The sequence below is a fragment of the Schistocerca americana genome, chromosome 6 (genome assembly GCF_021461395.2).
Source record: "Schistocerca americana isolate TAMUIC-IGC-003095 chromosome 6, iqSchAmer2.1, whole genome shotgun sequence".
In the NCBI taxonomy this organism is placed as follows: Eukaryota; Metazoa; Arthropoda; class Insecta; order Orthoptera; family Acrididae; genus Schistocerca; species Schistocerca americana.
In genome coordinates this window covers 372,548,862-372,566,516 of record NC_060124.1, presented here as the reverse complement: position 1 = coordinate 372,566,516, position 17,655 = coordinate 372,548,862, and the positions used below count along the sequence as shown (strand labels likewise).

At 36.1% G+C, this 17,655-nt stretch overlaps 1 protein-coding gene across 3 annotated transcripts in view; it reads left to right on the top strand.

Moving 5' to 3' along the window:
- Nucleotides 1-4,237: 4,237 nt before the first annotated feature.
- Nucleotides 4,238-17,655, top strand: part of LOC124619719 (baculoviral IAP repeat-containing protein 5.2-B-like) — a 49,517-nt gene continuing 36,099 nt past the window's right edge. Inside the window, exons 1-2 of one of the 3 annotated variants that reach the window (XM_047146281.1) lie at nt 4,238-4,392; nt 12,494-12,598. In XM_047146281.1, coding sequence (XP_047002237.1) covers nt 4,366-4,392; nt 12,494-12,598 — 132 coding nt within the window. In that variant the 5' untranslated portion in view covers nt 4,238-4,365. Of the gene's footprint in view, nt 4,393-5,131; nt 5,192-12,493; nt 12,599-17,655 lie in introns of those variants that run through there. The other 2 variants (XM_047146282.1, XM_047146280.1) reach the window with 2 other exon arrangements.

The window sequence follows — 17,655 nt, the reverse complement described above, 5'->3', positions numbered from 1 at the left end:
TTTTTTTTGTCGTTAAGACGAAGGCAAAAGTCGCCATTTCTAGCGACAAAGTCGCCAAATTGGCAACCCTGTCAGTACAGCCAACGTTTTACTGGCGCGAGGTCATGGCCGCCTGTATTAGAGGCCGGAGGACTGAAATGTGGCAGCGTTACGTTATGGCCTACAGCATGGCTGTGACTATAAGGTAGCGAACGGAAGCAGTTGTTTACATACTTTAAAGGTGTTTGTTTTATCCGAAATTACAGTGTAATTACGCTATACTTGACTTATAGCAAGTAGTCGTGACTACAGTTGAAGATATAACACAATGTAAGTATACAATTCTGTGAAATTTGTAGTGTTTTTACATGTATATGTGCAAGTGTGCTACGTGAACGACTTTCGTCTACACAATTGCAAGAAAAGTTCTATTATATTCTTGATATAATTTGAAAATAAAGTTTTGAATTCATAAGTTTAGTATCAGAATCTTCTCCTAAGTGATTCTGTGTTAATATTATGAATATTTCTACACATTTGATTCTGTTTGTAGACTTCTGTTTCGTGATATCCAAGCAGTAGAAAAAAACCAGTCCACTCAAATTCTCATTTGCTATTTTTTCATAATACTATTTTGAATGCATCATTTTATTTGCAGATGCCAGAAAAATGTTGTGTTCCTGGTTGCAACAGCAACTACAAATCCAGCAAGGAAGAGGGTTACATCTCAGTGTTCAGATTCCATACTGAAGAGGAAAACAGAAAACAGTGGACAAGAAATATCCCCAGAAAGGACTGGACTCCATCAAATACAAGTGTCGTTTGCATTAAACATTTTGAAGAATGTGATGTATCAAGAGTGGAGATTTACAAGGACTCTGACGAGGAAACTCGTGACAGTTCCCATCAAAGGCCATTGCTTTTACCAGAAGCTGTGCCAAAAATATTTCCTGCATTACCATCGTATTTAAATAAGGTGCAGCCTCCAAGAAGGTGTGACCTAGAAATAAGAAGGAAGCGTGCATGCCATGAAGAGGAGGAGAAGAATGAAGCCATGCTAAATGAGGACATTATCGCAAATTTTCAATGTTTGTGTGCTGAGTACCAGGATAGAATAAACAGTGTAGGAAAGTGGAGTGTTAGTGTTGAAGAGAATAAAATATTCTTTTATACTATAGATTTTTCTGAAGACATTCCTCAGGCCAAAGCGAGTATGGATATTAATGACAAACTCATTTCAAGTGTGTGTGTGAATGGTTTCATTCTGTCACATGAGCAGCTCAGCTGGATTTTACCTTCCTCACTTAGAGTAACCAGATGGTCACAAATTGAAAATATTTTGAGTAGAGTTATCAACTGTGATAGCTACACACCCACCTTTAGTTCTCTTTTAAATGAATTAAAGAATATTGTAAAGAAACTTACTCTGCATTCAGAAGCTAATCCAAATTGCTGTGCCACACTCTTGTTTCTGTTGGAACAGATAGATTTGTTGGCAATGAATAAGCGGACATATTCGGTTGATATGATGATGCATGCATGTATCATCTACAACCAATCTCCAGCATGCTATGCAGCACTCCAGTCAAGTGGATTGCTTACCTTACCACATGTGAAACACATTCAGGAGCTTTCATCTTCACTGAAGATTTGTCCAACCAATAAATCACAAAATGCCCATTTTCTTAAAATTGTTGTGGATAAATTAGATGAGAGAGAAATAATTTGTAATTCTGCAAGTGGATGAAATTTATGTTAAGCCATGTATTCAGTTCAAAGGGGGGAAACTCCATGGATATGCAGAAAATAATGCCCCATCTGAGGCAAGAACTGTGCTTGCCTTTCTCACATCATCTTTATATGACAGTTTCAAAGAAGTTGTTCATTTGGTTCCTGTCAAACAGTTGTCAGGCTCAGATCTCCATAAATTAACACTTAATGTGTTGCAGTTTCTTTCCTCATGTGGTCTGACTGTTGTTGTTATTATATCTGATAACAACAGAATTAATAGGAATATGTTTTCACTATTGGTAAAAAATTCCAGCAGTGCATATTCCTTTCTGTCATGTGGTTCCCCTGTATTTGTAATGTTTGACACAGTTCATTTGTTAAAAAGTATTAGGAACAACTGGTTGAACCAGAGGGCAGTGACAGAACATTTAAATTTCCCCATTTTGACTCAACATCCAATGATCTGCTAATGGCAAAATTTTTAGATATTGAGAACCTATACAAAAAGGAACTCGACCAGCTTTTGAAATTAGCTCCTCGGTTGACTCACAAGTCAGTGTATCCCAGTAGCTTAGAAAGACAAAACGTCAGTCTTGTCTGCAATATTTTTAATGAGACAACACTTGCAGGCTTAAAAGCTGAATATGGTGAAATTTCAGGAACTGTACACTTTGTTGAAATCATTCTCCGTAGGTGGAATATTATTAATGTTAAGAACTGTACAAAGGGAATTCACAAACAAAATGAATTGTGTCTGCCTTTCACTAGTGCTTCTGATGACTGGCTTGAATTTCTTGAAAAATTTTTGGCTTGGTTAGAGAGATGGAGGGCTTTGGACACTACCAGTTGTCTGACCACAGACACACATCAGGCACTGTATCAGAGTACTTCTGTTATTTCAGAAGTTGTTGAATATTCTTTCAGTGGTGTAGGTGTGCAGTATCATCTCACGGGAAAACTACAAACTGATAATTTGGAATCAAGGTTTAGTAGGTATCGTCAATTATCGGGTGGAAACTATAACGTTTCTGTAACCCAGGTATTTGAATCTGAAAAGAAGTTGCGTATAATGACTGTTTTGGGAATAAAGTCTGCAAAATATGGCCCAGTAAAATTTTCTCCAGAAATAACGAATGATATAAGCATCTCAGATGTAATGTCTACAGATGTTGACGTGAATCCGTTTGTTAGTGTTTTGAACTACATAGGCAATGAAACTGTTGATGTACACCAATCTGTGCTTCTGTATATTTGTGGTTATGCAGCACACAAAACAACACAATTGCTCAGTTGTACAACATGCACTGATTTTGTTTTAGGCACACATACCACAGATAAGTATTTTGATAACCTTGTCCGAAGTGGATTGACTGTGCCATCAGATATTGTTGTGGAACTTGTGTACATACAGTTATGCAGCTTTTAATATCTGAAGAGTATGAAACAAAATTCCTCACTTGTCAAAATCAAAAGCAGTTACTACTCAATCTGGTTGGCCAAGGAGTTAAATCACATGTTTCTCTGCAAATATTTGTAACAGATTCATGTCTCTGTGGAAGGCCACTTACTGATATCTACAAAAAGCTGGTTTCCATTACGTGTAACATATTGTTAAATAATTATACCAAACTCCAAAATGATCATTTAATATGTTCCAAGAAGGAGGGAGTTAATAGAAAATTAAAAACATTACATAACTTTTGACACAAAATCATGAAATTTCTTTCTTACCCTAACCTCAGTCCTTAAATGCTCCGATTAGTACTGGCAAGGAGGAGGTGGCCACTATGAAATAAACTTTAATGCACTGATAAATTTCAGTCATGCTTCTTATGCAAATCCTACAGCAAGGTCCCCAGTTCATTCTGACTCAGAAAGATGTGTGAAAGTATTTAAATAGATTGTGTATCACCTGTGATTTTAAAAGAAATCTAACATACCAATGAACAATACACAAAAAACGTTCGTTAAAAATTATTATTATGCCACCCTCATATATAAAGGTGTGAAAGATATGTTGCAGCTGTCAGAAACTTTTATATTTGTTTTTCATTTATATAGGAAGGAACATGACAATACATTTCAAATAACAGACTGAAATAATTGCAAGTCTGCAAATAATGTTACTAGGCACCTCACAAAATTGTTTGCTGAACTTATATCTCCAAATCTTGGGTAAGAAACGTCATAATATACTGCTATGAAGCACATGTGAGTTATTTAAAAGTTCATCGTTGCAAGGAAACGAGAATAAAATGCGTAATTCTGACATAAAGTCGGCGTAATACTGCGAGAAATTAGCTTTTCTAGGTTACTGTGTTATTTATAGGGACCAAATCTACAAAAAAAGAAAGTGATTGCGTATTTATATCTGACACGTCGTCTGCAAATCTAAACTTCAGTCTGGGCCCAGCTGGTCACGCTAGCCGGCCTACTGACGTCACAGGCTACGACGTTGTCAGCTTGATGACTCCGGCCTCTAACACAGGCGGCCGTGGCGAGGTACTCTGCTTGGTTATGTCTCTGTGTATGAGGATCTTTGTGTAGAGCTAACGTCGTTGGAAAGTTTGAATTTTGGTGGGTCGTTTGTATCTGAATGTTGCTATGTGTTGTGTATTTATAGAAATACTATAAGAGTATAAGTCGTGTTTGACCATGGTGGCTGCAAACGTCGAGGAAGCGGTTAGTATAGCTGACAATTATTATTGTACAGATGGATTACTGATACTTGTGTATTCATGTGTGTAGTTTGTTAGGAACTGTATTTTTGTCGGTGGAAACTATGTTTGAAAGAGGCGAAATGTTTTACGTTCGCCTTTGCGGAGGCGAAGTTCACGGTTTAGAAGGAAATAGTTTACATAAGGTGAACTCTGGAACTTTTGAAAAGAATTTGACAATCACTGCTGGATAAGTTGTTGAATAGTAAAATCTTTAAGAGTGTGGAATCTTCCATCGCCTTTCAATATGTCTAATACTGTTGGTTTTTGTCAAATAGTGCGTACATCGACATGATTACTCACGTATTCACAATTGAGTGCCTGGCAGTGTAGTAAAGTTTCATCCAATGATCTATTCGTTTCGTACTCGCAGAAGTGGTAAAGGACTTATATAACTGAAAGGAAACTCATCTATGTTGCCTGTGCACAGTCTGCCATCCACAGCCCTTCCCCGAACCAAGAGGTGTCCTTTGGCGTAGCTACCCAGATTTTAGTTTAATTATACAAAATCATGTATTACATAGCAATCCGTTTCCTGATAAGTTGGTTTAGCTAATAATTTCGAACATCTCCCTTCATTGCTCACTGAACAATTCTTTCTCTCTTTATTAAACGCTTTGTCTCCTACGGTTACTTTAGGGAATTCTGTTTATAACTATCAAAGTTACAAAATTAGTCGAGGAAATACAGTTAAATGAATGTTATTCCTGTAGATAAAAATGGAGAGGCAAAATGTCGGCTGTTACAATTGGCAGCTATTTCAAGTAAGTTTGCAGCAAAACTTGTTTGTCAGCAGTTCTGTCCATTTCAGGTTGGATGTGAGGAAAACCAATGACCCATAAATCCGAGTTCAGTATGTAAATGACAAATATCTAAGATAATGGTATCCCATCTGAGGGAGTTTTGTGCATTGTTACTGAAATCGAAACACTTCCGTTAATGTTATGTTGGTTGGTATAACAAGTGCCGTAATGGTTTACAGTAGTATTAAAATGTTGTTTGTTCAGAAAATGGACTTCAGCAGAGCATATAAGGAAATTCTAAGGAAAGCTGCAAAAGATGCCATCAGATAAAACCCCCATAAGAAAGAGAATGAGATAGAAGATGCGAAAACATGAAGATAACTGTGTCTCATGAAAAAGTTGTAGGCTAGTTGAACATTACAAGATGGAAGCTGAAAGAATTGGAAAGTACGTGCTTAAGCTAAACCTGTCCCAATTGAAGGAGAGTTGGAGACCTATGCCTTCCATGTAGAATCGTACAAATATCTTGAGTCCCTCAGAAAAGCTTTCTCAGTTGACGTCCTTCCCTCCAGCAGTCATAAAAGAAGCTTGTGTGGGATAGCCTGCATTAAAAGGTAGCAAAGCAGATTTTCATAGAGATGAGAAAACTGTGCCCTATAAATTTAGATATGTTCAAAATACTGAAGTTTTTCACAAGTATTAATATCAGAAACAAAACATCTGTTACTGAGGATGTCAAATCTATTGTACACCCCATGATGGGGGAAAGAGTTAGCATGCAAAGATTTTTCTTAGGAGCTATGGCTCAGAACCACCTGTGGAAGAGACCACGACAGGAAGATATTTGTCAGTGCTCCACAAGAAAGATGGTAGACACTTTGCTGAAGATGCCGCTCCAGGAGACAAGTCCGTGGAAGAATGCAATAGAGCGCAAAATCAACAACAAAAAGGGAGCTGAGGGTGCCTGGCGGGAAACAGGTCATTTTAGGGTTAATGACGATAGCAAAGAGAACAACACTTAGCGCGAAACCATGAGGCACGCCATTTATCTGGGTAAAGGTGTCAGGCAAGGCAGAACCCACACATACTTTGAAAACTCGGGTCTTATTCCTGAAGGATATGGGACATGCAGCAATGGAAGCCCGACGTGTAGAGATTAGAGAATACCAGTCCTCTAGCAGGTGTTTTAGGCTTTCTCGAAATTGAGAAACAGAGCCACAGTCAGGTATTTCCACAGAAAACCACTGTACCAGCCCTCCAGCAGGTTTCTAAGGCTTTCTCCAAATTGAGAAACACAGCCATGGTCAGGTATTTGCACTGGAAACCACTGTTGACATGGGTGGAGCAAGTGACAGGATGAGCAATTGCAGAATGGCGTGCTTGAAATCCACATTTTGCAGTGGCTAGTAAATTGCAAGACTAGTTACCATACCAGCCGGGCATAAATAATACTTTCCGTCATCTTGCAAACACAGCTGGTGAGAGAAGTGGGGCAGTAGCTAGAAGGAAGGTGTTTGACCTTATCGGGGTTAGGTATGGGTATGACAGTGGCTTCACGCCAACATCTGGGGAACATGCCCTCTGTCCAGACACATTTGTACGTATGAATTAGAAAGAGAAAGGTGCACTGTAACATCTGAATGTTAACATCGTCTGGCCCTGGGGCAGAGGATCGGGATGAAGTGCAAGTGTGATCTAGCTTCCTCATAGTAAAGGCGACATTGCACCCACAGTTCTGAGAAGAGAAGGGTATCGCCTGAGCCTCCTCCGCTTGTTTCTCATCAAGGAAGGCAGGGTGACAGGAGGAGGAGCATCGTGAAATCTCTGACAAAGGAAAATCCAGGATAGAATATAACAGTATTATGAAAAGGAAGTTGCAGTGTGGCTTCAGCTGCCAGAGGCCGCAGTTGTGCGCGTGTTTACTTTTGACAAAGGCCTTGTTGACTGAAAGCTCACATTGTGGCAGTCCTTTCGTTGTGCCTGTATGTGACTCAGCGTCTTTGATATATGGGGTAGCAACTTTCCTTTTCATAGTATTGTAAATCAAATATGTTCTAAGTAATAAGTATCTGATTTTTATACTTTGGAAAAAATGCAGGACTGCTTATTTCTAATTGCATATTGCACAGATAGTCCTGTCATTTGTTGCGCTTTAACCCTTCATAAAGTGAACAAGTAAAGGAAATTGCCATTGTCACCTAAGAGTAAAATGCATACTGTAAAGTTAGTAAACACTTACAGATAAGTTCTGTTAACACTCTATTTAGAGGCACCAGAGTGTCACATTTCTCCTAAACTCACTAGCATTTTTCAGAAAAAAATGTAATTAAATATGTGTTAATTAGCATATATATATGATAGACCTTATATTTAAATGATGATTAGAATTGAACAAAAAAAAGACTCAAACCAGTGATCCAATGATTACTAGTATAGAGTGGTGCCAACTGAACCATGCTGGCTATTGAAAAATCTTAACAACATTGGTTTAAGGTTGTTTGGAAAACTTAATAAATTGTCTAAAATTTTTGAGTTTTGCATTGAACTGCTTTGATGTATTGATATTTGAGTTCTGAACATCATGTAAAGTAAATATAAAAGTAAAAAAAAAATCAGGTTGTTGTGTGGACTCCTTGTAAGTTTGTTAGTGAGATGGTTGGAAATTGGTTCTTTCTCATTAAGACAATTCAGAAGCCACACATAGTGCTGTAGTAGCTTGGATTTCGAAGGCTAACTCAAGTTCAGGACATGACTACGTCACCCGATGCTTCTACAAATGGCCATGCAATTATGGCTTATGCGGCCAGTGGTATCTTAAATGACTGGCCTGTTGGTTTGCAGTTTAGTTAATGGGGCTTTCGGTACTAAGTCAGGGAAGTTAAAGTAGAAAATATAATGGAGCCAAATTGCAGGAAATACTCCATTTATTAAAAGTGTGAAAGTAATCAGATTTCTGTGGAAAATGGTAAGTCATGTATTAGGTTAAAAATGAGTGAATTCAATACCTAAAATATGGTTAACATAAGTAAGCAGATTAAATGTGTTGTGATAAGTTTGCTTTTTACATGCATACAATAAGTTCAGTGTCCGGAATTATTTGCGTTTAGATGGGAAGGAGACTGGCAGTGCTGTACAGAATTAATTGTTCAGTAATAGGTGTGAGTTGCTTGATTCCACTGCCTTGTGGATCTTGAAATTTGTGTATTTCTAACATTTGTATTTTAAAATGGGTTATTAACTTTTTAACTTAGGGTTGCTACAAGTTCTGGAAATCAGGGAAATTTAGAAAGAACACTGGATTTTTTATTTTATTTTTTTTTTCTCAGTAGATGAAATGGTTTGTTTACTGGGATCTCGTGCATTGTCACTGGCTGTGCATAGCTGAGTACATGCGGTGCTTCCTATACCCTTATTCTGCCACCACTTGTTGCCACTAGCCTAGCAATTGCCGATGAGAGGCAGTGGGGTGTGAGGAGTGGTTTGTATGGACCTGATTCTCAAGAGACTGTAGACGCAGTGGCTGGAGACAATAGTAATGCGTGCATGAGTTGTGTCTGAGTGATTGTGTGAATGTGTGTGCACTCTAATTTTCTGATAAAGGCTGTGGCCAAAAATTTAGTTGTGAGACTGTGATTGTCTTTTCTATGTGCCTATCTCTGGCTCAGTGATAATCTTTACGGTGAGTTGCTACCTCATTTCATCAACATGGTGTCTGTGACATGTGAATAGCTGGCCACAAGACTGGACTTCCATGACGGGCCAAAAGCGCAGGCAATTTCTGCAGGTATCTCTAACAGATCAGGCATACTGATCTGAAGCCCATCAGTTCCCCCTAATGTTCAGGCCCTGCCCGTTGAATCTAGTGTCACCGATCTGCCCACAGGCCGGGTCTGTTTGTATGTTGCATAATGCGGTGGATTTTCGTGGTTTATCCAATGACCCAGGACTGCTGTGCTCCTCGGCAGGCCAGAGACCATAGTCAATCATTTTTAGGAATTGCGATTGTCTCACTGCAAGCACATTGTACAGTGTGATGTTTTATAATTGTACAGTGTGATGTTTTATAAACATTTTGTTTATTCTAGTACATTTTGGCACTTGGAAAATAAAATTATATATTAGAAAGTAGGGACGATACGAAGAAAATTGGAGCAGTCACTGACAGTTTGTGCGCTGTGTACTCATATTTCTCAAAAGAAAAATCTTGCAATACCTGTAAAATAATATACATAACACAGTGACTAATAACAGACAATAACTAGCATAGGCCTAGTTGCACCAACATTTTATTGGTGGTCACTTATAGTGTTGGTTTACACAACTCTTACCTCCCTTATACACTTTTTTCAAGAGGCCTACTTTTTTCTGGTGTTATTTCTGAAATCAGTGAAAGTATTATAAATCTGTCTTATGACTCCAAGGAATTGTGAATTTTGGTCACTAAATGTGTTTTGTTTTGATGAAATAAAATAACTTCGGAGGTCTTTTGAAACACACACTATTTGGCTTGCTTTCTACAAAATCAGTTAATTACAAAATATGTTGATGTTAGTACTTAAGATTTTTGCTGACACGAGGGACAAATAGAGAATTACTTACATTTTTTGGTTAACTTATGGGCAATTCCATAGTTACGGGTGTTACATGTACACACCTTAAAATGAGGAAAAATAATGTAAGAAAAAATATTTATTGGATTTAATATTGAAAACTTTTACATTATATTTCATGTTAGAAATGTTGATACTGGAATTGTTTTATTGTTCTCCTGGTTATTAATCAAAAAAGTAGTGTTACGGGTGTTACCAAAAGTAGACCTGGCCCCTGTTATGAGTTAGGGAATTCTCTAATTTCTGCAAACTTGATGAAGCTTTTATTCTTGTAAAACCACTGTTAAGAGGTATTGCCCCAAATTTTAGTTTGAAATATAAATTTTTATTTTTTTGGACATCATAACTCAGTATATATATATATATATTTTTTGCTGTTACGGGTGTTACATTAAATGTTATGAGTGTTACATAGATGCATCAGATTTGATTCTTGAAGGAATAAATCTACCTCTTACAATTGCATTAAAAGAAAAGAAGTATTATAGTTTATTTGGAATAAAAGTATGTTCTTAAGAAAACATATTTGAAGGATAAAGCTATTTATTACACAAAAAATTTTGTTACAGTTTTAAAGCACAACTAGGCCAAGATATCATTACTTAAATTTACCTCATTTTGTAGGCCTAATAAATTTATGGCAAAAATGTTTTCTTATTATTGATAGGTTTAAAAACTTTTTAATAATCTTTTTCAGCAACATCCAACTCAAAATTGAAGTCATAGTACAAATGGTTACCTTGTTGTTTGATTTCTGGTGTTGTTACCTTAGATAGTACTGGACTGAATTTCACAAAACAAACATCAGTTTCATCTAGTTTAAAAAGTGTTTTACTTTTTCCTACTGACTTCAGAAACATTATTTTCACATCCTCCTCTTTATCAACCTCACTCTGGCAGATTCCCAAGTAACAGTATTGAATTTTGTATAGGGTTGGCTCCCTTTTGTCACTTGGAATGTTAACCAAGACAAATAACCCAAATTTTAAATCAGACTTTTCAGTTTTATTAGTTAGGCTTAACTCACAAGCACTTCCTATATTGCCTTGTGATTCAGATAGTGAAACAGTCTCCTGATCAAAATCATCAGAACTGCAGACTTCATAGAAGTTTATGCTTCTTTTTGCATGTAATGTCTTAACTTTGGCCTCCTCAGTGATAAATACTGACACCCTTGTCATTAATGACTCTGCTGTTTTTGAAACCAGCAAATCAGTTGTGTTATATGGCCAAAAGTGATGACAGCCCTGAATTTGAGGAATTACTTGTAAATTTTTTCATTTTTCATCCAAAATAGGAATGTTATGCTCCACTATTATGTTATCAACCCATAATACCTTAATTTTAGAAAACTTCTTCAGAGTGTAGTCATAACGGTCAATTGTGTTGTTAATAATAATCTTCCTAGATCTAACAGCTGTCCACATGCTCCTCTTCAGTGCACCTCCAATGCCATCCATGGCTCCTTTACCATGTGAACTGGCAAAAAAATTCCACTCAACTGTCAGTCCAAAGTCTCTCTCAAAATAACATAGATTGGACAGAGTATATTTAATTTTCAACTGCCCAGCACAGTACATTGTTAAACATAGGCTCTTATGAATGAGTAGAATTTGCCTCAATAAGCAGTTTAATGGGCCTATATAAAATTTAAAACTAAGGTTAGAAATATTGTTGTTCTTGGAAAAGTTAGAATGGAAAACATAAACTATATGTAATCTAAAGAATTTTGGGCTTAATTAGCTTTTTAGGAGAATATCAGTGGAGTCAGGTTATTGCTCTAATTAACGTTTATAATGTAGGTATAGTGCTTAAACAAATGTATGCAGAGGAATAAAAATTTTAGTTTTCTTGCTTAAAACTGTTTTCATATGTAATAAACATAGTTAAAAAACTTTTTTCATTCATAATAATACCCTTTGGTTATAATTTAAATGTAGGGCCTAGGCCTACTAAAGATGAAGGTGGCATTAAACCTTCCAATTCAAGTTATGGGTGTTACACATGTGTTAAGTAACACCCGAAACAAAAATTAGTAACACCTGTAACAGCTCTAAGAGTGTTAAATAAGATTTCAAAATGCCATGTAATGGTATGATATTGTAAAACATGTGCATAACCTCACTTGTACAGAAAGGTATTGTACAGAACAAATTTACTAGATTAAAAATTAAACTTTTGTATCTTTTTTGTTACGGGTGTTACAAGCTGCATATCTGTTATAAAACTAACAAAATAAAGAAATGCAATTAGCTTACTTCAACAAAACGAATTATTATGAGCTGTAACAATGTTGACTTTAATATTCTTTGCAACAATAGAACAATCAGCCATAGATAAGACAACTAATACTCATCTGGAAATAGCATAAAACATACCTCTCTGTGGTGCCATAGAGTAGTGCACTTTAAACGCTTAGTGAAGGTAGAAATTTAGTTTTTTCATATTCATGATTATTTTGCAATGAACAAATGTACTTTTAACTTGGCATTTTTAAGGTTATATTTGTAATATTGTCATTTTAATTTTTTTGTCACAAGTCTCTTTAACATGGAATGACCCTTATGTCTTTACTTACCCTTGATATCTTAAGTTTTCAAAGAGAAATGCTAAAACTTGTCTGGGAATTAGGGAATTTTGCTTGGGGAACTTGTGGCAACCTTGTAACTAGAAATGCTATATGAGATATTCATTATATACTGCTTTATTTCAGGAGGTTGTGTTGGATGTTGGCATTCCCATGCTAAATTTAAAGGATCGGTTGCAAACTTTTAAGAAATGGAAGTTTCCAGACAATGCAAACTGCTCTGCAAAGAAGGTGATATTTCTTAAATCAGTATATTTTTAAATTGTGTATTCTTAAATTTATGTATTCAATGTCAGTGTGTACTACTTTACGTGTATATGTAAAAGTTCTTGGCTGCATTAAGGAAATAGTGTTTTCTTTTTATTTGTGGATAGTATAGATTTGGTTTCATTCCTTTTTGTAATTTGTCAGATACCTGCACTCAAAAATCACAGATTTTGTGAAACCCAAAAAAGACATGAATTGTTTATCATGATTTGAATCCCACACTTTGATCTAACAGTTAGAACTTGGGTGTACTAGAATAACTGTATACCAAGGAGAGTTAATTTTTAGACATCATTTTATAAAGAGCTACTGTATTCACTTTAAAAGCTCTATATTTTCCAAAGCATTGCATGTACAGATATGATTGATGCATGAACACTGTTATAAACACACAGTCTGCATTGTGCACACTAGTTGGCATTGAGAGGACAGTGCATCAATGAAGTTTCAAATCAAGAATAGTTTTTGTGTGACTGTGAAAACTAATACTGCATGCTTAATCACTGTGATGACAAACTGTCAGAATTACTAAAACAAATTAGCTTACAAAGATGCTGATGATGAAACAGTTCAGCCAGTGGATAAACACAGATCAGGCAGAATTGGTGAAGCAGTGTGCAACTGTTGGTGAATGCATAGATTTCTTAACAAAATTACAGGGACTTAAAAACCACACTCATTTATCTGTCAGTCAAAATCATTGAAAAAATTGAAACAAAATCTAACCCAGAAAGAGCAGTTGTTATAATTGACTTTGCTGAAAACTACAGTTTCGTAATTCGAAATGAAATTGAGTTACCACTAGACAAGAATCAGCTGTATAATTCATCCTGTGTGTGTTTGTGGTACACAACGAAAGTAAATTTGTAGTAGTGAACCACTGCTTTAAGTGATATGGAACATGACGTAGGATTTGTAAATGCTGTGCAGAAGGAAATGGTTAAGTGGCTGGCAGAGCATTACCCACAAGTGAAGAAAGTGCATTATTTCACTGATTGATGTTTTGCTCAATATAAGAATAGAAAAAGCTTTAAAAATTTGTATGGGCACAAAAACAGATATTTCTGTTATGCTGCTACTAGCCATGATAAATCTGCGTGCGATGGTTGGGAGGAACTATAAGATGTCTATTGAGAAGAGTTAGTCTTCAACTAGCAGATGATGCACCCTAAATAAAGTTAACCCATGTTACGAAAATGTTTCAATTAAATTTACAATTTTTGGCTCTGTACTTTTGTAAGGCAGCTGTACTATAGGTTGTCAGTTTACATAATCTGATTTGAATGATCTTCTGAACAATGATGTGTTATATGTTAAATGAATATCCAATATCTATCAAAACTTGTGGTGTTTCTTTTTTAAATAATGTTTCAATAAAAATAAATCTTGTATCAACTATCAGAAAGTGTTTTACATATTTAAAAATCATTGTTTCGACCACAACTGCTTAAGTTGATTTTATATATTCCCGTAAGTCAAGAATAGCTATTAATTTTTTTCCAATAAAGATACATGCCTTCTGTGACATCTGGGGAAAAATGACAGTGATGTGTAGAAAATGATACTTTCTGTTATTGTTATTTTTGTTTGAAGAAATATAATCCAAATGACAAACATCACTTGTGGCATTTACGTGTGTAAAAAAAAATGTCCATTTCCACCCTCAAACTACATGAACTATGAGAAATTTTGCACTGACTATTGCCATGCAGAAAGTAACAAGTAGAAAAAGTTTCATGGCAATCTGAAGCAGTGGGTGTCAGGTATGGATGATCTTATTTAGAATTTTCATCATCACAACCCAAAGTATTGAGATTTCAGACTTGTGTGTGTGTTCATTCACAGAAAACCCATTAATAATTTTATTTTATTACAGTGTGTTTTGGGAATTATTTAAGACCAATTATAAGTTCCCCCCCAGGTTGGAGAAATGTGATAGAAGCACATTTCGACATGTCTTTGCTTTATCTGGGAACTGGAAACTGACACGCATTAAATTTGTTTGTACTGTTCTTTGTAACTTCACTGCAAATAATTCTCTTAAGTATCTGCTTCTCTTAACTTACAAAAAAAAGCCCTAAATCAAAAGCTTCATAAACACCTGAGTTACGGGCATTTATGAAGATTGGTACCATTTTGCATTGACATTCTTAGAGCCCCGTTATCAGAATATCACTACATTTACAATTCAATATAAAAAACAGTTTATCTGAGAGCTAAAAGATTTTACACAAGTTCTTATGTTACAAATATAAGCAAATGCGCAAAGTTTCATGAAAATTTGAGATGATGGGTGATGTGACCTACGTGATTTGACATGGAATGACTTAGAAACTAGAACACTGTCCCATACACAGTTCCCATATGTAGCAAGTTTTCACCACTAGTTACTCTACATTATATTTTCCCTCACCAAAGACAACTGTTTCCAAACCAACAAATCAATTTTGTACAACTAATCAGATTTTATCAACCATTACCAACTGCTGTACAAACTCTTAGTCAAAATAATATCATAGTTTTAAAACCAATTACAAAATTCTTTGATAAATACAACCTTATTCAGTAAAACTGACAAACACTGAAGGATCTTATAGCCTTCAGGTCACAAGTAGTGATAGATAAATAAATAAAGTATAAACAACGGCAATGTCTTTGTGTTTCTGTGAACGTTCAAATATTAATAACGCAGCAACAGATATTACAGTTTCCTTGTCTCTAGACATGACGTGGCAGACAATATGAAAACAATGCAAAAAATAGTGTTGCAAACAATGCGAATACACTGTGAAAGGTTTACTGCTAGTGTGGACAGAAACAGAGATAAGAAACAGTCGGAAATGGGTGTGATACACTTCAGGAAATAATGTTTCAGACAGAAACGTGTTTTCAGTGGCAGCATGCACACAGCTTCAGAGTACTTTTTGCAGCTGTGGCATTACTAGTGGGCTTCTTTAGACTATAGTTTGCGCTTGTGAACAATCCCTGTTTGAACTGTGTGCATTTCGATTATTCACGCCATTCGTTGTGTGTGTGTGTGTGTGTGTGTGTGTGTGTGTGTGTGTGTGTGTGTGGGCGCGCGCGCGCAGCATGCCACTTCAAAGCAACAGTGCATTGAAAATATATCGCAAATACGCCACACTTACCGTTAAATGCCAGTAAAGCATCAGTGGTGTAACGCTTAGAGATTTTATGATAAATTACGCATAATACAAAATTCAGAACAGAAATCAATAGTATAATGGATGTCATGGTTAGCTGATTTCGAGGTTATAGGTTAGTAACTCGCTGCATGCCATTATTTTTCTCCAACTTAGTGTTAAGATTGTAATACAATATGTTCTGCGATATTTGATGTTAAACATTTGTCTGGTTAGAGAATGAAGGATGAAATAAACATTGGCCTGTTTATTTCCGAATGTGTGGTGATTCGAGTGTTAGGTTAGACAGAAACCTAAGAGGACAATATACATTCCTGTGAGTGAAACGAGGAGCAGTAAAATTCATATGGTTCTTTGTCACAAATACTTCGCTGTATATTTCCAAATATGCGGCAATTTCAGAGTGTGTGGTTAGGCAGGAACATGACACTTGAAGTGAAACGAGCTGAACATTCATATTCTTCCTTGTCACAAATATTTCGCATATTCTGCTACTGCCAACATATTACCCTAAAAAGTTCTTGCTACGACCTAGAGTTTCCTGCCACTGACACGTCCGTAAACATCAACTTGATGTTATAGTGAAGGACAAATTGATTGGCTCATTCTTGTCATCCTCACAGTGTCACCACATTATGGTTGTCAGTTCTTACAAAAAGTAGTGTGAAACGTAGTCAACCCATCATTGCCTGGTGAAGCTAAATGTTGCAATTTGCGTTGGCAATGCCTATAGTGGATTACATCAGCATTTCCTCACTCAAGTTTCCCCTCTCAATGATGGTCCAAAATATTCCCTTAATCTCCCACCACCCACAGTGCAAACTGTCTGTCTTTTTTACCATTTATAATTCGTTTAGTCAAATCAAATGTCAATAGGAAGAAAACGGGATGAAGTCAAGCGAGACGTTGAGCGAGAACGTAGAATTGAATAAATCTTACTAGGAAGAAATGTGAAAACCGGGAACTTTTAGCATTGATCTTGCGTTATTCACAGCGGTTACGAATTTATGGTGTAGAATGGTGAAAAATATAAAATCTCAGTTGCACTGTGTTTACATTTGTAACAGGTTGCATGAAGATATTGTGGGTGGGGTGTGAGAAATGTTACTTTCAAAGTAAATGTCATTTTATGCAAGATGAATTACATTACATATGAGAATGTGTGATGAATTTCTTAAATCATGGGGCATTTGACTGTAATTCAGAACTTAATACTTTGACGATGAGCCACTTAGAAAAATTTCAGTCTCAAAGACCAGCTATTTACATTGGTATTTAAAATTTTACTAGCACATATGTGTTTGATACATCTTAAGCAATTCCCATATTTATTTTAGTTCTTTCTTAGATTACAAATTGTGCAGTAACAGTAGCAACAAGTATAATTATCCTTCAGAAAAAAGAAGTGAGGTGAGTTCTTCGGCAATTTGACATGTAATTGGCTTTTCTATAGAAAAGTCAAAGTGGTTGACGGAACATGTATTCAGGCAGGTACCCCACAAAATGTTGCACGGAAGTGAAATTTATAATTGTGACTGTCAGGAATATTCAGCTGCTGCAATTTAAGTTGGGCTTGTAGGATCATGCCTAACCAAACCCTCGGAGAAAGCTGTAGAAATTTTTGATGATCAGTGTTATATGTGAAAGTTCAGCTTTTCTTGTAGCTGTACTGTAAGCATTTTAATTTAAACCATTAACTTTTCCATTTGTGTGTTCATACTGCATAAGTCACATCACAATTGGCTAACGTCACTTGTCCTATGCCCTATTTATATGCTGTCAGTGACTTCCAATATCATGTGATGTGAGCTAAGACTGGCTGATGAAAGCACATCACAATGTTGATTTCCGTGATTTGGA